The 22,383-nt window shown below is 31.5% G+C and overlaps 1 protein-coding gene across 1 annotated transcript; it reads left to right on the forward strand.

Moving 5' to 3' along the window:
- The first annotated feature begins 62 nt into the window (after positions 1–62).
- On the forward strand, positions 63–16,216 carry LOC139488353 (26S proteasome non-ATPase regulatory subunit 12-like). The gene is made up of 11 exons (XM_071273887.1): positions 63–236; positions 3,119–3,178; positions 3,631–3,759; positions 4,438–4,545; positions 4,952–5,056; positions 5,759–5,908; positions 9,603–9,737; positions 10,224–10,336; positions 11,580–11,757; positions 15,295–15,372; positions 15,954–16,216. Exons 1-11 carry the CDS (start codon positions 123–125, stop codon positions 16,161–16,163), a joined length of 1,380 nt encoding a protein of 459 aa, XP_071129988.1. The 5' UTR covers positions 63–122; the 3' UTR covers positions 16,164–16,216.
- Positions 16,217–22,383: the final 6,167 nt, after the last annotated feature.

Genomic DNA, 22,383 nt, shown 5'->3' on the forward strand with positions numbered 1-22,383 from the left:
TAATGAACAGTCCCGAGGAAACCGAAAATGTTTCCGGAAATTACCATTTTTCCCGTTTCCCTTTTTTTATTTCGTAAATCTCGTTAACTGCCGTTAATAACGAGACTTCACAAAAAACAAAAATGGACAAACAACTAACCATGGAAGGGACCGGCGAAGAACAATCTAAGAAGATGGAGGTGGACTACAGTGCCACAGTTGATGAAAAGATCCCGAAGTGTGAAAAGTTGGCCAAGGTAATTTCAACAACAAACAACCCATTGCCATTCTACACACTTTTCAATGTCCTGTACCCGTCTTCAATTTCGCTCTGTCATCATCATGATCTTGTTTTACTTTGTCAAGTGCTAATTAATAATTTGTGTACATCGTCCTCACATGACATGACATTCTAACTAATATGTTGCATGTACTACCAAATTAGTCACAAGAAATTGTTAGTTTTAATCAGATGGTCTTTAGTAAGTGTCAACTTCACACTATAATCTCATTATCTTTCTGTATTTTCGATCACTCTGGTATTATGGATCTTGGAATCCAGGACAACTCGGCACGGAGACAAGTCAGACTGAGTCCACTTGAACCGCTAAGAAGACAACTCAGACCGTATATAAAACAACTCAGACTAAGCAATCCCGTTACACATGTATATTACGGTGCAGTCCGGTGTATCCGCGCACCTATAGTCGCCGTCAGCTGAAATTCGTAGCGGTTATCGGTAAAAATAATCTAAACTGTCAATCGCGTTCACTCGAGATATAGTTTTTCACATTCCATTCATAAATCGCAAAAAGAAAAACCACTACTGACCTACCTTTTAAGTGATCGCACTGTAATAATCCTGACCTTCACTTTTTCATAGACGATTTTGAATGGTGGAATCAGCCATTGTTTTTACCGGAAGTGTTTCCGTGGAGTTCAATTTCATAAAATTTGCATAAAGTGCGGGAAACCTTATCACATCAATGAAAGGAACATTTCAGGAAACTGCGTACAGTGACGAATGTCGTATGTAAACAAATGATCCTCGTAGAAACGAAGATGGCGGAATTACAATGGAAAATATTCTGGAAAATGTGAAGGTCAGGATTATTACAGTGTGATCACTTAAAAGGTAGGTCAGTAGTGGTTTTTCTTTTTGCGATTTATGAATGGAATGTGAAAAACTATATCTCGAGTGAACGCGATTGATAGTTAAGATGATTTTTACCGATAACCGCTACGAATTTCAGCTGACGGCGACTATAAGACTTATGACTTCACTTCATTCAACTGATAAAACCAATAATTGGATAAATTTGTGTGAACCCCACATTCAAAACATACTTTTATTTCATAAAATGATCTGTTAAGTGTTTATATGGTTCCATCCTCAAGATTTTGATTAATGTATGTCCAAAATTAGGGAAACCCCTATTCTCAGAGTTCCTCCAATGTCCGGTGATTTCCCGCATGCCTTCCAAAAATAGCTTATTTTGAATAACGGAAAGAGATTTTCTGCTACGAAATATAGCTGAATTTGAACCAAGCACACTGCCAAGGATGCAGAGCAAAAATTATTTCAATCTGATATAAATTTGACTTAAATAAAACACATTTTATCTGATGATGTGATTTTTTTAATGGAAATTGTCCAAATATCTTAAATCACAGGATTTCAGTTTTTATTTAACTCTTGAACTTATCAGTTTTATTCTTTTTTATGCCTTCGGAATGCTAAAACAATAACAAGATCAATTTTATTTGTTTTACTGTATTGATATGACAAAATCAGCTACTGCGTGGTATCATCTACCGCACGGACACCGGGGACTCCACTGTAATTATTATATGTCATTAAACAATATATTTTAATCTGCAAACAAAGGGTGACTGGGGAAACGAAATATGGTCACTTGGCATGCTTGGTCTTCTGACCTGCTGTAAAAAGCTTGCCGAAGTTATGGCAAAATATTCTGTTTGTTGATTGTAGCCATAATGGCATTATCCGGTAGAAGTAGAGGTGGGGTGTCTGTTTGGCTGTGCGGGATGTATCAAGTATGCAGTAACGTCTGGTCAGAATGGGGACATTAAATCCGATGCCTTGTGTAAAGAGAGTGCCACGCTCTTTGCGCGTTAAGAACCCTTGCAACAACTCTTTGAGGGGTCCATAGGTGGCCTTCTGCAAGGCAAAATATCTGTCCCTATCCAATATACCTTCATTTTCCTGTGACCATCCAAATTTCCCCGACCATCATCCCAAATGGCCTCTATTATACCAAGACCTTCCTATTTTATTTATTGTTAACTTGTTCTCATCCTGAACATGCATGAAATATTTGCCACTGGACGTTAAGCAACCAACAATCAAAGCAAACAAAATTTAAAACATATGGTTTTACGTGAATATATTTTTTTACTTATCATCCAGCCAGAGAGATGACGTCTACAAGTTCCTTTGTCAGCTGTTCACATTACCATTCCTGTCTGCTGACCATATACCAGATGCTCTCCAGAAGTTGCAGACTAGAGCTGTTGGTGACCAATTTCATACTATCATAGACAATCAGAGTTGTCGCTTTTTATATACATCCGCTTCAAAACTTTCATCAGACACATACTTTTCCCCCTTAAATCCTTTACGTCAAATGTCTAATTGCATATTTAGTCTGAGTTGTTACATGTATCATGGTTATTATAGACGGTCCGAGTTGTCTTATTAGACTATTCAAGTTTTCTTATTGAAACAAATGATTGAAGGTATTTACTTCCAGTTTGTGTTTTTCTTGACAGAATGTTATCTTTTCAAAATACTAGCTGCATGTATGACCAAAATCTGTATTCTTTAATGATAACTACAGACTCCTGAACTCCTGAATAGAACACCTGACAGAAGAATAATGATTGAATAATGATCTATTACCATGTTTGTTACCAGACTTCTGTTTAGATCTCCTGGGTTACTGTATACATTTCATTGTACATGTTACATATATATGCATTGTTTCAATTTATTGATTAAAGTTTCTTAATTCTTGGACTATTATTTATATGTATTGTTATCATGGTAATGTAATGTAAATTAATAATTATGTTTTTTTATGCATGTAGAATTGATTGCAATTAATTTTTATTGCAGCAAGGAAAATTGAATGAAGCCTTGGACATTTTGCTTTCCTTAGAAAAACAGACACGAACTGTAAGTATCTTAACACAAGTAACATATATTTGAAGGTCTTCATATAAATAGTGTAATGGCAGTTTCATGATGCATTATTTTCACTTTAGAACAAAATATTAACTAATTTTCTTCAAATGGAGAAGATAAAACCATGAAAATGATTATGTCAGTATGTTGTACACAAAAACTATAATATTGCCACAATGCAGCAGTTTATCTAATGAATAAAAAAAAAAACCTGATAGGAATTTGAAACCACAGGTTTCCATATTCAGGCCAATAGTCTTAGTTTTGACAATTTTCTTTTTTTTCTGAAAACTCAAAAGATTCCATGTTTTGATCATTCAACATGTTCAAATAAACATAATTGTTTTTGTTAAATCTCTTTCTTCTTTTGGTGAAAATGTGAAATCTTATCCTAAGTCTCTGATCTTGCTTAAACTTTAACTTTTAAATTGTATATATTATAGGCATCAGACACTCACTCTACCAGTAGAATTTTGACAACCATGGTGCGACTCTGTTTTGAAACCAAAAACTGGGATGCTCTATGCGAAAACATTATAATCATCACAAAGAAAAGAGGTCAAATCAAACAGGTAGGAAATTTGTTTAAAAGGTATATTGGAAAGCTTGTATGTACACTAAAATGTTATCTTTACACTTAAAAACTAGAACTGATTAAATAAGTTAATGATGTCTTAATATCAAAGTTGAGATAATACAGAACTAAAAGTAGGCATTGTGACTTGGACAGAGAGTTGTCTCATTGGCACTCTTACCAAATGATCTTATTGATATTTAGTTCTCAAACAATAGTGCTGCTATACTAATTAATAGATTTTTTTTACCTCAAAGAACATGAAGAAAGTCACTTCTAAACATTTAACTATTAAAATACTTTTCAAACGGTTTTTAGATCCATGAATAATAAGCTCATGCAAGAACAAACTATTAAATATACTATACATGTAGCTAAAAATTACACTACGCCTGAATCACTAATAAATAACTCATCATGCTACAATCATGACAATATTTGGTTGCTTAAATTTAAACATATTGTCAATTGCATCCTGAAATTAGACTTGTACAATTTTAACACTATGAATTAAAACTTTTTTTTAAATTCAGTCTTATGTTCTAAATATTTTGATGCAGAAAAAACTCTGAATCTGTTTCTGGAAAAACAATAGAGCATATATTTATATACAAAAGATTTGTGCTTGGAAAAAAAATGTTGTATACATCACTGTTTTGGTATTATTTTATTTTAGTCTGTAACAAAGATGATACAGGAAGCTTGTACCTATGTAGAAAAAACTCCAAACATGGATGCCAAACTCAAGCTGATTGATACACTCAGAACTGTCACAGAAGGAAAGGTATAAACATGCAGAGTCTGCATGTAATACTTTTCAAAAAAAGACATCAGATATAAGTAAAACTTTGAAATGAGTCATTAAAGTATATACATATAAGCACTGTAATTAGTCAACATACTGGTATTGAACTTTTGTCTTACAAATAAAATATTGACATGAGATTGAAAAAATATGAAAATTGCTTTAAGATTAGTAATAATTATAAAATACTTATGAATTGGCAGCTATAGCAAAATGACAATTCACACAATGGTGCATCTTTAATTTTTCTTCAGTTAAATGATTATTTTGGCTATCTTCAAGCAACACTGGGATTTTGAGATTTAAAGAATTTGAAGGAAGGTTATGAATTTTCTGGCTCTGTACACAACATTTGTATTGATTTTACAATCTTTATACTTAACAGATCTATGTAGAAATTGAGAGAGCAAGACTTACAAGAACATTAGCAAAGATTAAAGAAGATGGAGGCAAAGTGACAGAGGCAGCTAATATACTACAGGAACTTCAGGTACTGTTAATGTAGTTTCTGAAACTATGTCTTATACATGTCATATTTTACTTTGAATGTTATTTACTATGTCAATCAAGAAATTTATAAGCTATTCAAATAGCATGTACTCTTCTTTTTTTTATACTCTATTACATATATATGTCATTAATAAATAAGATTGCAAACCTCAATGATTTTGAGTTACTTCCCGTATTCATGTAAAAAAAAAAACCAAGACAGTACAACTTTGAATACCAACAGTACTTTTAAACATCACATGTTTTTCAATGTGGTTATCTAATTTACACGCTGATGAATTTTCATACGCTGACAGGTCAATAAAATTGAGAATGAAAATAGGGAATGTGTCAAAGAGACAACAACCAGACCAAAGAGCAGAAAACAGCAGAAGACCAAGGGTCTTCAACACAGCATCATAATCCGGCAATGGAGGCTGGCTTCAGCTGGACGCTAAACAAAAATGTGTACTAGTTCAGTGAAAATAGAAGTCATTATAACTCTAAAACATTTAAATGAACTAAAATTAATAATATTACAAGACTAACAAAGGCCAGAGCTTTGGTTGCATTTTTTTGCATTTTGATTTCTAGCATGAAACATTTTCAAGCACATGTTTAGACATCATAATTCAAAGATATAAAGTCCTTCAATATTACTAAAACCTTTTGTTGTAATAATAGGCTTTCAATTATTTTTCAGGTTGAAACATTCGGGTCCATGGAGAAGAAAGAAAAAGTAGAGTTTATTTTGGAACAGATGAGATTATGTCTAGCCAAGAAAGATTATATAAGAACACAAATCATAAGTAAAAAGATCAACACCAAATATTTTGAAGATGCTGGTACAACAGTATGTATCATATATAATAATTACAAATTTTTAATGACCGTTAAAAAGTACAACTTATGGTCAAACAGGTTGGAAAAACACTCAAAAATAATTTTGCCAACAATTAGATAAATACTTAGATACAATTAGAAAAGTACTGCTTGTTTCTGAATCCTAATTATTTGTTTCAATTGTATTGTATCGTTGTGATAATTAAATCACGCAAATATTGTTAAAATTAAATACTTGATTTTTATGCCCCACCTACGATAGTAGAGGGGCATTATGTTTTCTGGTCTTTTCGTCTGTTCGTCCCGCTTCAGGTTAAAGTTTTTGGTCAAGGTAGTTTTTGATGAAGTTGAAGTCCAATCAACTGGAAACTTAGTACACATGTTCCCCATGATATGATCTTTCTAATTTAAATGCCAAATTAAAGTTTTGATCCCAATTTCAGAGTCCACTAAACATGGAAAATGATAGTGGGAGTGGGGCATCCATGTACTATGTAGCCTTTTCATCTAAATTTGGGTTTTTAATATAAAATTAGAATAGAAGGTGAAAAAGCCTTTGTGAGACCTTGAAATTGAAAGTATTATCCTTTTCCTTTATCAAAATATTGTTAATCAATTAAAAATCATCAAACAAATAATCTTGCTTTGGAACTGGTTGTTATCAAAGGGAAACAATTCATCTCAATCTCAATGTGTTTAAATCCCAGGAGAGATAAATCTTGTTACACGAAGGGGTAGCTCATCCACTATAGTCTATTTTTAAAACATCTTTTAGATATTTATTTTGCTTTACCAAATTGTTTTATAATTAATTCCTCACTTTGTACTCGCAAAGTAAACTTTATTAAAAACCCTGAGAATGTATTTGCTATGCAATTTTTGTGGTTTTGTGAAAAGATAGTTTGAATTGTGTGCATTGATGCCATATAATTGATAGTAACAAATACGCATGGGAGTCCAAAAACGAGATGTGTGAAAAAAAATGGCCATTTATATTAAAGCAAAAAAAACCTGACTCGTAATTTTTGCATATAGGAGACAAATCAGGTTGTTTAAAATAATTTGTCGAATGATGGGTTGTTAATGGGTGTGAGTCATTGTGACACTTTAAAGGGGTTGGACAGAATTATGGGAACTGTGGAATAAGAGGACTAGAAATGAGAATTTGATGGATGAAAGCTTGAGGCAGGGTGGTCTTAATCGTGAGAAAAGTTTGATAAAACAGGGATAATTCTTGTTGATGAAAAAATAAGAGTGCAGAGGAACATAATATGGAGTGAAGTAGGAGTTTGGGGAGGGAACTGGGAATCAATTCCCTGTGTCCACCAAATAACTGAAAGCCATTAAAGAAATAAAGGAGTGGGGTCTGACATGTATGTAAAAGGATCAATTATGCAGGGGATGCAGACCACAGTTTGGTCTAATTTGACAACTGATAAATAAAAATATGATGGATGCCGAATGTGATAGCGCTATCTAAATAAAATAAATGAAAACAATATATATTTTTGTTCAATAAGTACAATTTTTATTATGAAGACCTAAAGTAGAGAAATGTAGCATTGAATGACTCCAATAATTTAGCACGCATCCGGCAAAGCACAGCTTCCCATGGTCGGACTGAATGTCAGTTCATAAACATCTCAATCATTCAATGTTGTTACCAACCATATACAGTATTAGCGTTGGCAGTCCTTGAAAAGTGCCATTGACTGCTTTCAATCAAACAACAGATGGAAGTTTGTAACCAACAATATTTTCAAACAACTTATCTAAAATTATTAAGTCTTTCAACAAAGGTTATAAATGATAAGCAAAGATGCAAATATTGAATTTTAGAACATATATAATTCTCTTTAACAATGAATTCAAAACAGCAATATCTATATTATTTAACAAATATATGTACTAAATAGTGTCATGCAAATCGTTAAATATAGAAAAACGCAATTTCTTTTTTTAAACAAGGGAAATAACAATTACATGACAATCCTGTCTTCCAAATGAATTTAAAAACATTTTGTTTTTATAAACAATCATAACTAATTAGAAAGAAAGAACTAACACACATAGACACTGAAAATAACATGTGTTTATGTTGCAACAACTTTATTGTTGATAAACAACTGCCAACCTGTACCAGAAACAAACAATGGTTTGGAACAAACTATACACCACGAACGACAACTCGACCTAGAATGTTACTCACATTTGTTGATAATGTAAACAAACATCGATTTACAAAAAAGCGGTAATATGTAGCAATTAATACCAATCAGAATGCTGTAGTAAAGATCATCAGGAAATTAATCTGGCTTGCCGCCCGGAGATGCCGATAAGTGATATTTTACAAAATCATGTTTTCAGGGGACGTGATGAATTGTCCTTGCCATAGTTACAAATAATTCAGGAATCTAACATTTCTAACATATATTGATACCACGATAATAAATTGATAATACTGCCTTGTTAAATATACCTTATTGTCAAAGAATGCAGCAATAATTCTGTTGTCAACGGCCAAAGAAAAAATCGGGATGATCAAGCATGGAATTCCGGAAATTGACCGTCTCCAAAAATATTAAATTCTAAAATTGAGTTATCGTCCTTTTCGCGCCAGACGACTATTGAAAAGGCTATACTATGGACACATTCTTGTTTAAAATATTTCTCTATCTTATGTTTAAATTTTTTATGCCCCACCTACGATAGTAGAGGGGCATTATGTTTTCTGGTCTGTGCGTCCGTTCGTCCGTCTGTCTGTCTGTCTGTCTGTCTGTTCGTTCGTTCATCCGTCTGTCCTGCTTCAGGTTAAAGTTTTTGGTCAAGGTAGTTTTTGATGAAGTTGAAGTCCAATCAACTTGAAACTTAGTATACATGTGCCCTATGATATGATCTTTCTAATTTAAATGCCAAATTATAGTTTTGACCCCAATTTTACGGTTCACTGAACATAGACAATGATAGTGCAAATTTCAGGTTAAAGTTTTTGGTCAAGGTAGTTTTTGATGAAGTTGAAGTCCAATCAACTTGAAACTTAGTATACATGTGCCCTATGATATGATCTTTCTAATTTAAATGCCAAATTATAGTTTTGACCCCAATTTTACGGTTCACTGAACATAGAAAATGATAGTGCAAATTTCAGGTTAAAGTTTTTGGTCAAGGTAGTTTTTGATAAAGTAGAAGTCCAATCAACTTGAAACTTAGTATACATGTTCCCTTTGATAAGATCATTCTAATTTTAATGCCAAATTAGAGAATTTATTCCAATTGCACGGTCCACTAAACATAGAAAATGATAGTGCGAGTGGGGCATCCATGTACTGTGGACACATTCTTGTTTGAGAATGTATTACTAATAAACTTCAGGATTTTATGTTACTATGCTTATAACATGTATAATGAAAGGAAGTGTAATTTAATTGGAAGTATTGCTAGCAGACAAATGAGGTCTTATATCAATAATGTAAATTCAATGATGTGTTAAAGTACATACCCATATACATGTATAAAGCATATATTTTACCAATTTGAGAATGTTGAGGTACAATTAATTTTAGGGCCATTTGGTCCCATATACTTTATCCTATGAAATCTTATTTAGATCATGGAGACCTATGCCTGGAAATGGGCCATGTAAAAGAATTTCTGTTGTTCTAAATTCCACTATGGTCTTTCATTTGATGTTTTATATCTTTCAGGAACTCAAATTAAAGTATTATCAACTGATGATTGAATTAGATGAACATGAGGGGTCCTATTTGAAGATCTGTAAACATTATAATGCTGTCTATCAGACTCCAGAGATCAAAGATGATAAAGATAAAATGAAAGAGGTATGACATGTAAATTCATGTAATCATATTTTTGTTTAGAACAGATTTATGTAAATAATGTATGCTTTTGTTCAAAATCCACATGTAAATGTATTTATTGGCTTTATGGAATATTTGTCTGCTTGCTTTGTTGACCTTTCTGCCTAAGATAGATTCAATTGGATAACAAGGATAAGAACTCTTTGCAATTGTAACAGATCAATGGTATTTTGTAGAAAGTTGCATTGCTATCCGTCCATATCAGTTTGATGATGATTTTATTGAGTCAATATAAATATATTTTAACAATGTTTAAAGTCTGAAAAGTAGAGAAAGTTGAATAATTTTCACTTATTTAAGAAGTAAATATACCAAACTGAACAATTAAAAAAACACAGGTAAAAGCATTCTGAAATTTATTTTGGGTACTTTCATAATTTTAATTTGTAACTGGTACAATTCAATTATGAAATCCAGTTGATCATATTTTGTTTTTTTTTCTTGTAGGCATCAAGATATGTAGTGTTGTATGCAATATTAGCTCCATTTGATAATGAACAGTCTGATCTGATACACAGAGTGAAAGATGACAAGAACTTAGAAGATATACCAAGATATAAGTAAGGTTTCATTAACTCTATAGTCACCGATTGATCTTGCTTGTCAAATTATTTTGTCAATATAAAAAGAATACTATAAAAACAGAAATTATTGTGATGTTTTTATTATTGCGAAAACTATGGCAGGGTTATCATCACGATAATTAAAACTTGCATTTTGAATTTTTATGGCCCCGCAAAGAAGTTGTTGGTGCTATATAGTTTTACCCTTATCCGAAATTCCGTCATTCCTTCATTCCGCAACAATCCATTATACAGACTTTTTTTCTAAACGCTTTCAGATATTGGGCTGATTTTTGGTATGTGAGTTACTCATGATGAGTTACATATTAAGTTAAAGTTACGTTCCACTCCGCTAATTTTTGCAAAAAATTATGGCTTTGGACATGGTTAAATGTTTGAAAATCAGTTATACAGACTTTTTTTCTATACGCCACCAGATTTTGAGCTGATGTTTGCTATGTGAGACCACCATCATGTTTGTGTCCACATGTGTTATTGAAATTGCAGATTTTTCAATTTTTTGAGACGGGGCCATTCATGTCACTTTTACATATCTCAAAATTAAAATTGCATTTTAGTCTAAAATGACAAAATGACAATAATAAATGCATGCAACAATTTCTGAATTTACTGTACTGAAATGACTTACATTGATATCAAAATTGTTTGCTTTATGTGTGATTGTAACTTGCCTGTTCATGTTCCTCTCAACCTATTGCAGTTTTTTCAAAATTCTAACCAAACAGCAATTTGTTCTATAAAATCAAACTGTTCCACTGATCAGAAATTTTGGCTTATTACTGCAGAAAACCACGTCAAGTCATCTAAGTGTAAAGTGGTAAAATAAAGCATACCTTCAATAATATTAAATTTGTTGTTTAATGTTCTTAGAGCCATACAAAAAATCACCTACATGTATATCCCATTTAAAAATAGAATTTCACATATAACATATAACATCTTCACAACCAACACAATTTTAGCCAGTTTTATAAATCTATATATATTGAAAATATAATCATGATAATAAAATATTTAATATGTTAAAAACAATAATAAAAGAAACATCCTCAAAATTTGGGTGTGCAGAAAGAAGAAGCAAATAATTAGTATTTTTTTTGCAATTTAAAAGATTGAAAATGTCCACATCATACATACCTTCTTCCTTTTCATAAGAATGATTTTAATTCAGATAATTTTTTTTTAAAAGATTGTATCTTAAATTATTTATTTTCTATAGAGAGTTACTGAAGTGCTTTACAACCACAGAAATTATAAACTGGAAACAGCTATGTGGTACTTATGAAGCAGAACTAAAGTTTGGCTCAGCATCCAGTCCTGCAACACATGTATTTAATACAAAACTAGAGGGAGGAGCTAAAAGATGGACAGACTTTAAAAACAGAGTTGTTGAACATGTTAGTACTAATATTTAAAAATCAGTTCTGATTTACTTTTTTTAGGTTTTTATTATTGCAAATAATGCGACTGGTTGAATATAGTTACTGTAAACCAACTTATTTTCGCGGATACTTTATTTCGCGTTTTACCCTTTCTAGACCACTTCGCGGCTATTTAATTTCGCGATTCTCTAATTTAATTGATGAAATTTAATATGGAATAAGCCAGGTTTTACATATTCGCGACGATTAAAATTCGCGTTATTTTTCTACTCGCGAAAGTCGCGAAAATAAATCGCTCGCGAAAATAAGTTGGTTTACAGTATACTAATACAGTGTAACCTGCCTAATTCAACACACTGGGGAACCAGAAAAAAATGTCGGATAAAGCAGGGTGTCAGAATACTCTGTTTTTTTTTCTGCAAAGATAGGCATATTTTGGGACCATGAAAATGTGTTGGTTAAAGCAGGATATTGGAATACCAAGATGTCGGATTAGGCAGGTTACACTGTAATAGTAATTTTTTTCCATTCATCAAAATTGCATTGATATTTGAATTTACAGTATTAGATAAAAAAAAAATGGCTCTATGATTGATGCTTTGAGTTGTACATACAGTACAGGTAGGGACATATTTTTATGGATGCCTTAATCCGTCTAGATGTCAGACTGGTCGGACAGTTGTCCCAGTGTAATAAACACCTGCTGTGCAATATCCAAGTGGAAGGTCGTAAATCAATCTGTACCAACTTGATTAGAATTTTACCTGTACAGATATATTAGTATTTATGGAGGATAGATAAATGTAAAATATTGTTTTGTATTCAAAGAGAAAGAATTAAAATTAAAATTAAATATAAGAAATAAAATTAAAATTAAATATAAGAATAAAAATAAAAATTAAATATAATTTTATTTTTTTTATAATTTGAAAATGAAATAAAGACGATTTTTAACAATATATTGTGTTGCCAATTATTTCAATAGTTTTGTGCCAATAAACTATTTTGTATTTGTATTTGTAAACCGTAAATATTTCATCTAATTCGAAATATTAAGCCTAATAACAACCAAGACTGTTTTCAATAGAAGTTAAATAAAATTGTTGAGACTTCAATCCCGTAAATTATACGAGTTTTCGTTGATGGTTATATTATTTTCCGCTTTTAACGTCCTGTTCCTTTATATGTTATTATAAGAAACTCAATTTTAAGTATAAGGCCAACATATCGTATTTATGAAATATATATAGGCATTGTGAATTAAGTTATTTTCCTTTTGATACAACTTTCCCCGTCGGAGCCTCTACATCTATTCACACCTGTCAATCATTTCTCGCAAGTGAAACATTATGGTCAGACAGATCACTCGTGCTTTCTATTTTGACATGTTTCCCGTTAATCTCTTTGAAAGTCAAACAATTGGTTTCCTTTAATACAATATTTATAACGCCGAGATCATATTTCGATTCCTATTTTTTTTATTTTATTTAAAATTGTTGACACTCGAGATAATATGCATTTCTATTTTCATGTCTAAAATATTTTATGAAAATCGCCGGTGTTATAAATATATTTTACAAATTGTATCAAATCGATACACGAAAATCAAAGTTTAACCTTATATAGTTTATTGACTATATGCACATTTATACCCCAATGGGGTTGAAGGCTAGTCGTACTATTCATGATCAGCTGTCTTCGTCGTACTTCTAGTCATTCTAAAGCTCTCGCAGTCAGTTTGATTTTTTAAATCGATGTTGTATTATTTCCGAAGTTTAAAGGAGGTCTCCTAATAGATTATTTAAATGGGAATCCGGGAAATGACTGATAAAAATAAAACAAAAAATAGTTAAAGAAGACTAAATCGTGTTTTTATTATACATGTATGTAAATCGATTAAATTTCTATTCTGGTAAATCGATCAAGAGCCTCAAAACTAAAACACAATACTGTCAATCATTCCACATCAAATTTAATCATGAATGAATTTTCCCACGGTCGGTCAGTAAGATCACCTGTGTTTACTGTTACGACATTTCCCGCCATATAAAAATCTCGTGCAGTGGACAAAATCGATCTTTAATATCTTTTATTAGCATTCAATATTATTGTGAGTGGAGTCAAGTTAAAGTTCAACCACGTGCACACGCTGTTGATCACTGATAGGTGTATCATGGAATTGTCTTTTCACGGCAATTTTTACTTTTAGATTGCTATAAAAAATATAACATACAAGTTTCCTTTGTTACATGGATTGTGCGTAAATTAATATTATGCAAATAAGTTCGGGATTTCGGGATTAACCCTTTCGGGATCTGGGAATTCTTTTTTCGATGTCGGGATTTAAATTTATTTAAATTCGGGACCTTGTGACTTCGTGTTTTTAAGCCCGGGATTTCGAGATCCGGACCCCTTTTACCCCCTACCCCTAAATGCAGATCAATTATCTTAAAATAAACTTATGCCCGGGAAGAATCAATATTTTCTTCTAGTGTTATTATTTGCGTTCTATTTTAGTCATACATCTCCAACTTTCGGACAATATTTGTTTACAGTAAAAAGTAAAAACTACAAAGAATCATCAAGCTACTAATAATATACAAGTGTTGCTCACTGTAATTATTTTTATCTCGGAACTGACACAACAGACAGAATATTAAATACAAATTTTAGAAATATTTTGCATGTGACCGCGTCAAACTAAAATGTATGCAGCAGCACTTGAGATAGCATTCTGCTAATCAATGGATTTACGTGGAAAATAAATCAGTAAAATAAAAATAACCGTAAGCTTCAAGAAATAGAATACATGTAAAAATATATATGTTTAAACAATTTATGCAAACAAATAACAAAAAGATACAAAAAAAAAACAAAAACGAAAAGGAAAAGGAACATAAAATAAAAATAATTTTTAGGAACAAAGAAAATAAATATTAACAGTTGAAATATCAAAACCATAATTAACAAAAATAGGCTATTTTTATTAAACAATGTTTTCTCCAGTACTTCACCTGTAAAAATATTTTATGTCAAATACGATGTAGAACTAATATAATCAATAAAGTGACTGAGAGGTTAAAATTACAGGTAATCTGATTCTGAAATCAGTGAACCGTAATTTTAGCAACACGGATTAAGATGAAAGGACCATTCACACCTGGATCTGTTGTTTAATGAACATACTACCTACCATAAAAATGTCCGATTATTCATATCCGACTAGACGGATTAAGACATCCATAAAAATAAGTCCCTACCCGTACTGTACTACTATCTGGATTAATCCCCATCAGAAAAGGCATTGTTTGAAATTTATTATTCTGACGAGGGATAAATACATATATAGGAAGGCATCTAAATTCTTACCAATAGGGGCCTGAAAAAAAAAATTGTTATTATAATTATTTATGTATGTTCAATTTTGCCTGTTGTTGGTCTTTTCATTCCTATACTTTTCACTGTGCAAAAAACTATATCAAATTATATTATTATACAATCTATGATCAATAATGAAATGTATTGACAGGTTTCAAATATTTGTGCTTTCAGAACATAAGAGTTATGGCAAAGTACTACACTAGAGTCAGAGCAAAGAGAATGGCAGAATTATTAGATCTAGCTGAAGCAGTAAGTTATTCACAATTTAGTGGTGGCTACAAACATGACAAAATATTCTTCATGAAGAGTATTGAAAAACAGCTCTTCAGGTCTTGGTTCTGATTGAAATACTGAATGCATTATTTTTATTGGATTATTTGTGACAAATAATTTTTTATTTCAACATAACTATAAAAAAGAAAATGTCATACGATTGCCAATGAGACAACTCTCCACAAGAGACCATAACTGATTGTTTTTCATCAGTGCTTTTCAAGAAAATACTATCTCCCCTCCAGGGATGGCACCTTTTTTAACCACCACCACCAACAGAAATAAAAATAGATAAGAACAGCACTCCCTTTGCATTTTGGTATGTCAAATACAACCAACCACATAAATTAAAAAAAAAATGACTTTCATGTGGGGTACATAGTATTTTCTAACATCCCTCAACAAAAACAAAGCATATATAAACAGTTCACAATTAAAAAATCTTCAAAAAAATATAGCAATTTCACGTGATATTGTGGTCATTCTTCATACATTATTGATAATAAATTGGCTAATCTTTACCAACATTAAGTGACTGTTATGTGTTTATTTTGCAGGAGACAGAAGAATTTCTGTCAAATCTGGTAGTCAGTAAAACAGTACAAGCCAAGATTGACAGACTAGATGGCATTATTAACTTCCAACAACAGAAAGATCCTAATGACATCTTGAATGACTGGTCTCATAATATAAACTCTCTCATGCAGTTAGTCAATAAGACAAACCATTTGATCACAAAGGAAGAAATGGTCCATAAACTTCATTGATAATTCATTTGTTTGTCTGTAGTATTTGTCATTAAAGCATAACATATTTACAATTGGTTCCATTAATACAAAACCTAAATGATTAGTTTGCCAAGCAAACACATCATGATGGTTGAAATGTCCTTCACATAAAATGTAAAAGGGGTAATTGGTTTTATGCTCACACATAAAAAAAGGTCTAATGAAGATTTTTGTGAATACATGCAAAATAATTTTGGTAGTTTTGTCTCCCTTTGATAGAATAGATACTTAGTTGTAGTGTTTCTTATGTTTGTGACATCAATAATTGTAGTTTTGGATTAGGTCAGTTTAATGGGAACTCCTATTGGTAGATCAATGTTATTTGGTAAATCAGTTGTATTGCCATTGACAACTCTCATTTCTCTTTGTATTATTTGGCTCACACCCTCAGTTATGGTCTTTTCACTTAATAAAATTTTTGCATGAATTTGTCACTACAGAAAATGTTTAAAAATAACTATCACATGAAGGTGCAATTTATTTATGATAGACATATACCAATATTTTTTTTTTAAATTGCATTGTCAATAGTAAAAGCAGGACTAGTAACAGTTTGACTTAGTCTGCCATCACAATTTCTTTCTTTTTTACATTGATGAAGCCTTGTTTTTAAAATTATAGAACAAAATTAGTGCTAGTTACGCAGATATTTCCAAACACATAGATATTTCCAAACATTGCCCTCTTTTAAGATGCTGGATCATAAATCTTTTACAAGTTTTGTTGCCTTATCTTTGATAATATTCTTAAACTTGTTTTATTTTCCATTTTTTTCCATAGTTATGTCTATCTTGCTTTGCATTCAGGTTTTATTAATTTCTCTTTTGAATTAACAATGCTTTATTGAAGAACATTGATGACTCCTATATCTAAATTGTGAAATTGATCACAAAGAACATGCATAATAACTTTTAGATTAAAGGGTAATGCCACAGAATGTACCTGCTTTAATAAAAAATATCTGTTGGACTTTTTTCTTCAAATACAAAAGATCAAAAATTCATTGTGAGTATCTTAAGATACACTGATGTTGGTGATGTTTGGCAGACTGTTAAAGCAGTTAAAACTTTGTTTACATTTGAGCTATTTGTAGAATACCTTACCAAAAATTGTAGAAGTGATAATACAAAAGTTCAGCTAACTGATTGGTAACAAAAGGTGAATTGTTTTGTTTTGTGTTGTCATTTGTCATAGAAAACTTGAACGGTGAATGGTTAGAGAATTAAAAGTGCTTTGGGTTCAATGGGAACATTAATAATCAAACCAATGTAAGGTGGTGATTTGTTGAATCTTAAATATACCATCAACTATTTTTGGTAGCTTCACCTGAAGGTCTCACGAGTGCAATTTTGATATGCACATTAAAAATATGACATAGTATAGCATTTACCATCACTTTGTCCGTCCATCAACTTAATTGTAAGAATATTTTATTGAAAGCTTGGACCTAAATTAACATTTAGGCCCCAGTTGGAAGAAAGCTCACTTTTTATTAGGTAAAGATTGCATGAAATGCAATCAAAACCTTATGGGACTTGCTTGATATTTAAATCTGGCCAGGTTTATCACTACTTTTGTGATACACAAAATATATTGCATTGACAATAACATTCTATACATCCTATCCATGAACATTTCAAGAAATGTATTGATGTAATATATGCTTAGATATTCAAGGCACAAAATGATGTTACACTTGTCAAGAAAACTACATAACTTTGGCAAAGTGCAGGAATCTTATATCTGTTCTAAAAATATAAATGATGTCATTGTTAAAGTTGTCTTTAAAAAAATTGTGTTTATCTTCCTTTTTCTAGAATTGCTGCTAAATCAACTACAACCAATTCAATATTTAATTTTACTTCTCTGTTAAATTGAAGTAATCTTTATCCTCAGTGCTAACAACACTTTGATTTAGAAATTTGTTTGGTTTGTCCTGAAACAATTTTAGTATGCATATGTCATCAACACCTTGTACTCAAAATGCCACTGTTCATTAACATTTGTAAAACCATTATTTCAAGAACTGCTTAAGCAATATGTAACATTCTGATTTACCAACTAATCAATGGACTGAACTTTTGTTTTGCTTTTACTCCTTTCAACTTGACGGTCTTATTTGAGTAGTTGTCTTTCTTTTATCTTAATACTGTTGTCATTTTAGTGGTATTTTTAACATTGCTATATAAGCGAGAGGTTTGGCTAACGATAAAACCAGGTTCAACCCATCATTTATTCATAAAATGACTGTACCAAGCCAGGAATTCTACAGTCTGTAGTTAGGTATGTTTGCCTTTGCTTTTATTGTAGTTCAGTGTCTTTGTTTTTTTTCTTATAGTTGATGTGTTTCCTTTGATTTTTGATTGGATTTCGCTTAACGGAATTATGACTCTTGAACAACGGCATACTACTGTTGCCTTTATTTATCTGTTTTTGGGATACGATTGCTTTCAAGCAATCTGTAGACTTACACCATTGGCTCAAGGCCATGCCCTCACGTCAACCGTTTTATTCTGAACATTAAGGAACATCTCAGATTCTTGTGATCGTCTTGTTTTAAAAGGTAAAAACAAACAAAGGGATTGAACTTAAACAACTTTCATATAATGTTCTTTTCATAATCTTCATGTTTGATATTTCCCTTGACTTAAATGCGTGTTTTTAAAAACACGGAAAATCAGAATTAAGGAGTATTTATGTTTAGTGTTTTTATAAATTTAGAGACACGTCAGAGGGACTTCCCCAGTTTTGATAAAAATGCCAGAGTTCTCTGAATTCCGATAAATCTATTTCTGTCATATAAGAACTGAAGTGGAGTTTTTCTAATATGTCATTTTTATGCAACTGCTATTTGATAGTGTACTTCCATAAAGAAATAGAGAACCATCTAGGTCGTTTAATTAACATTTAATATACGTTCTTACTCCAGGGTTTGTTTAGGTAATTATGCGCATGCGTATAGTATTCTTGACTTCAAGGGGTATTAGATTGAATGGTTGCTCTGGATTCCACACTCAATTGATTAACTTAAAACTCATGGGATCCTTTCTATGTACGTCTGCTATTGAGGGTTATTGTTGTTGCATAATTTTAAATCATATGCATCATTTAAATTAAAATAAATGTAGTCCACATCGTAAAGGTGTAACTACAACACCCCTTCAGGCGAAATGGAGTCTTCCATATAATCGTTTCGAGTTGTCTCCCTTCTGGAAGTAACTTCCGTGAATTCTGAATCAAAATACTAACTATACAACACGTCGAGAAAAGTTAACTCGTTCTGTCGATAAACGTCGTATTATATATATTAGAAACGATCGCAATTTAAACCGAGGAATTTGTACGGAAAGGAGTCATGATGACTGACCCAAAAGAAATTAAATATTTAAAGAGTTAGGAATGTGGTTCCTCCTAGAATTAACGTAGGATAATAGGTGATAAGATACGAAGTGAAATACCTTCTCTCACTCTTGATCTCAGTGATTGCTGTGGAAAGTAAACTTTGAATTAATAGTACAAAAATAAAACACAATAGGCCTAAGTACATTGTTCATACACTTTTATCCGGGATTGGCTATTTTGTAACTATTCAGATTATGTAAATTACATTTTACATGTGCAGTTGAATTAGTTTTGAAAAATAATATTATCCAGATACATACGTCAATGAAAACAATGGCAATCGTATCCATCAGAGCAATCTGCTCTTTGAATTTTTATCAGTTTAAAAATTTAATTCTTAACCGCACACGTTGCATAAGAGTATTTCCATAATATAATGGTCTAAGCAGTACGTGCTTTGTAATTTGTAGATATAAATGAAGGAGAGTTCGGATGGTATGTCTTTATTTTTCTAAGTCATTTTCTCTACATATTCGGTATTTTCAAGGTACTAGTATTTTGTCTCTATTCTTCCTTTTGTCTAGTATTTACATGTCTTTATAATATTTCCAATTTTATCTACCGGTATTTCATTTTTGTAAACGCTTTTCATAACCATCTCAACTTGTAATGTCAAAATCGTAGCTATTTCCATTTTGAATACAAGGAAACAGTTGACAACAAAAATTCGCGCACATGTTTTGAAAAAATAGGACACATCGGAAAAAAAATTGACAAAAAGGTACTCCTGCTTTGCATGTGTGACGCTGTGTTCTGCAGCATAAGAACAGTTTAGGACGTACGTGACGAATATATAGCTGATTCATTGGTATCAGTTTTAATATGAAGAGGTAGTTAAACACAGGAATTAAATACTAATCCAAAAGTAATAAATCGATGGACACTGTGATGACAAACGAATATATTTTACATTGTTTATGTTGCATTCCAATTGTGGCAATTGTTTGTTGTAGGTATCCTAATCATTTATTTGCATACATTGTATTAGAATCATATCGCATCCTTAAATTATAAATCCCACTTCAAATAATTGAATCGATGCCATCACTTGGGTGACTTACAGTGATATGCGAGCGTATTCGAAACATTAAGAGGTTTTGGCATGTTTGGACCACCTTGTATAAAATAGCTTACTGATTTATGATCGTCAACTAACTCCATGAAAATGACTATATTGCATTAACAAGTACAAGATACAAGGCTTCACTAAATGCATTATTTATGCTGCTGTCATTATTGCAGTGTAACATAATCGTCGGCACTTCATGTATCAAATAGATAAAGGCCGCACAGTTTTCGACTTTGATGAACTCCAGGTAAAACATCACTTTCTTAAGTAAGACAAAACTTGCAAGTATGGTTTATCTCAAGTATGGTTTCAGAAATGTCGTTTTTGTTCATGTCAATTAAATTCTGCTTTGCAATTAGTTATCTTGCTTCAAATATAAAAATCGCTATCATAATTGTATGGTGGCCGGATTCAACCCACCATTTCGCGTTTACGCTTTTGGTATTTTTTGTCGGCATCCGGTATAACTCTTTATAAAGAAATGTTTTTGAAAGTTCCATTTTTTGTTTGTAGTGAGAATCTTTTTCGGTGATATTTTTTTCTTTTTATTATTTAATAGCATATAATAAAACCTATCTTCTCATATTCTATTTCAAAATTTTATTTGATAGATTTCTTTATGTTAACAAAAACAGGGTTTTTCATGAATAATCTATCAAAAATTCGGTAATTATTTTTCTTCATTTCCATGTATTTGTACCGTGGATTAAAAAGTTTGCATAGAGTTTTGTTTTACCATCAATATAGTTAACAAAAATAAAAGAAACACATTTTTATATAGCAAACGATTATAGTTTTTTATTTACTCTAATGCAATATTGCAACTTGGACTAAATATTTTTTTTAATAAGGAAGATTAAAAGAGGGACGAAAGATACCAGAGGGATAATCAAACTCATAGATTGAAAATAAAGTGACAACGCCATGGCTAAAAATAAAAAGACAAACAATAGTACAGAAGACACAGCATAGAAAACTAAAGACTAAGCAACACGAAACCCACCAAAAACTGAAGGTGATCTCAGGTGCTCCGGAGGGGTAAGCATATCCTGCTCCACATGATTAAGATATGTATATCAGAGAGTTATGTTTCTGAAGATTTTCAATATTTTGAAACATGAAAGTTGGAGTTCGAAGACAATTACATGATTTTTTTGGACTTTTTTTGTCAGATATTATAAATTTTATGAAATTATGTTTTTCTTTCAAAGTTTTTTTTTTCAAGAAAAAAGGTGCTAATGATATACTCAATAAAAATCTAGAAAAAATATTTCCCGTTAAAATGTGTTTTCAAAGAGGTATAGCGCCTTAAAACCAGGATCAATTCGCCATTATCTATATAAGAAAACGCCTTTACCAAGTCAGGAATATAACAGTTATTATTCATTCGTTTGATATGTTTGAGCTTTTGATTTTGCCATTTGATTAGGGACTTTTCATTTTTGAATTTTCCTCTGAGTTCAGTTTTTTTGTGATTTGTCTTTTAATATCTCCAAACAAGAACACGCTCCTTTAAAAATTTTTCTGCTTATTCTGTTTCATTATTTATATTCAATCAATTTATTTCAGTCTTTTCAAACTTTGTATTATAGATCGACAGAGTAGCAGACAAACTACATAATTATATAAATTAGGTTAAATTGTACATATCTATGTCAACGAAAAGAATAGAAGGGAAGGCATAGAGGTAGATGCTATGATTAATAGACATAATGATATAAAGATAAT

This window comes from Mytilus edulis, chromosome 9, assembly GCF_963676685.1.
Source record: "Mytilus edulis chromosome 9, xbMytEdul2.2, whole genome shotgun sequence".
NCBI classification, from domain to species: Eukaryota; Metazoa; Mollusca; class Bivalvia; order Mytilida; family Mytilidae; genus Mytilus; species Mytilus edulis.

Bases quoted from the DNA above. Each gene is read 5' to 3' on its own strand.
- LOC139488353 (XM_071273887.1), top strand. From the start codon at position 123: ATGGACAAACAACTAACCATGGAAGGGACCGGCGAAGAACAATCTAAG. The intron at 5,909-9,602 runs GTATGTATCATA...TATATCTTTCAG, and splicing joins TTGAAGATGCTGGTACAACA to GAACTCAAATTAAAGTATTA. The intron at 11,758-15,294 runs GTTAGTACTAAT...TTGTGCTTTCAG, and splicing joins AAAACAGAGTTGTTGAACAT to AACATAAGAGTTATGGCAAA.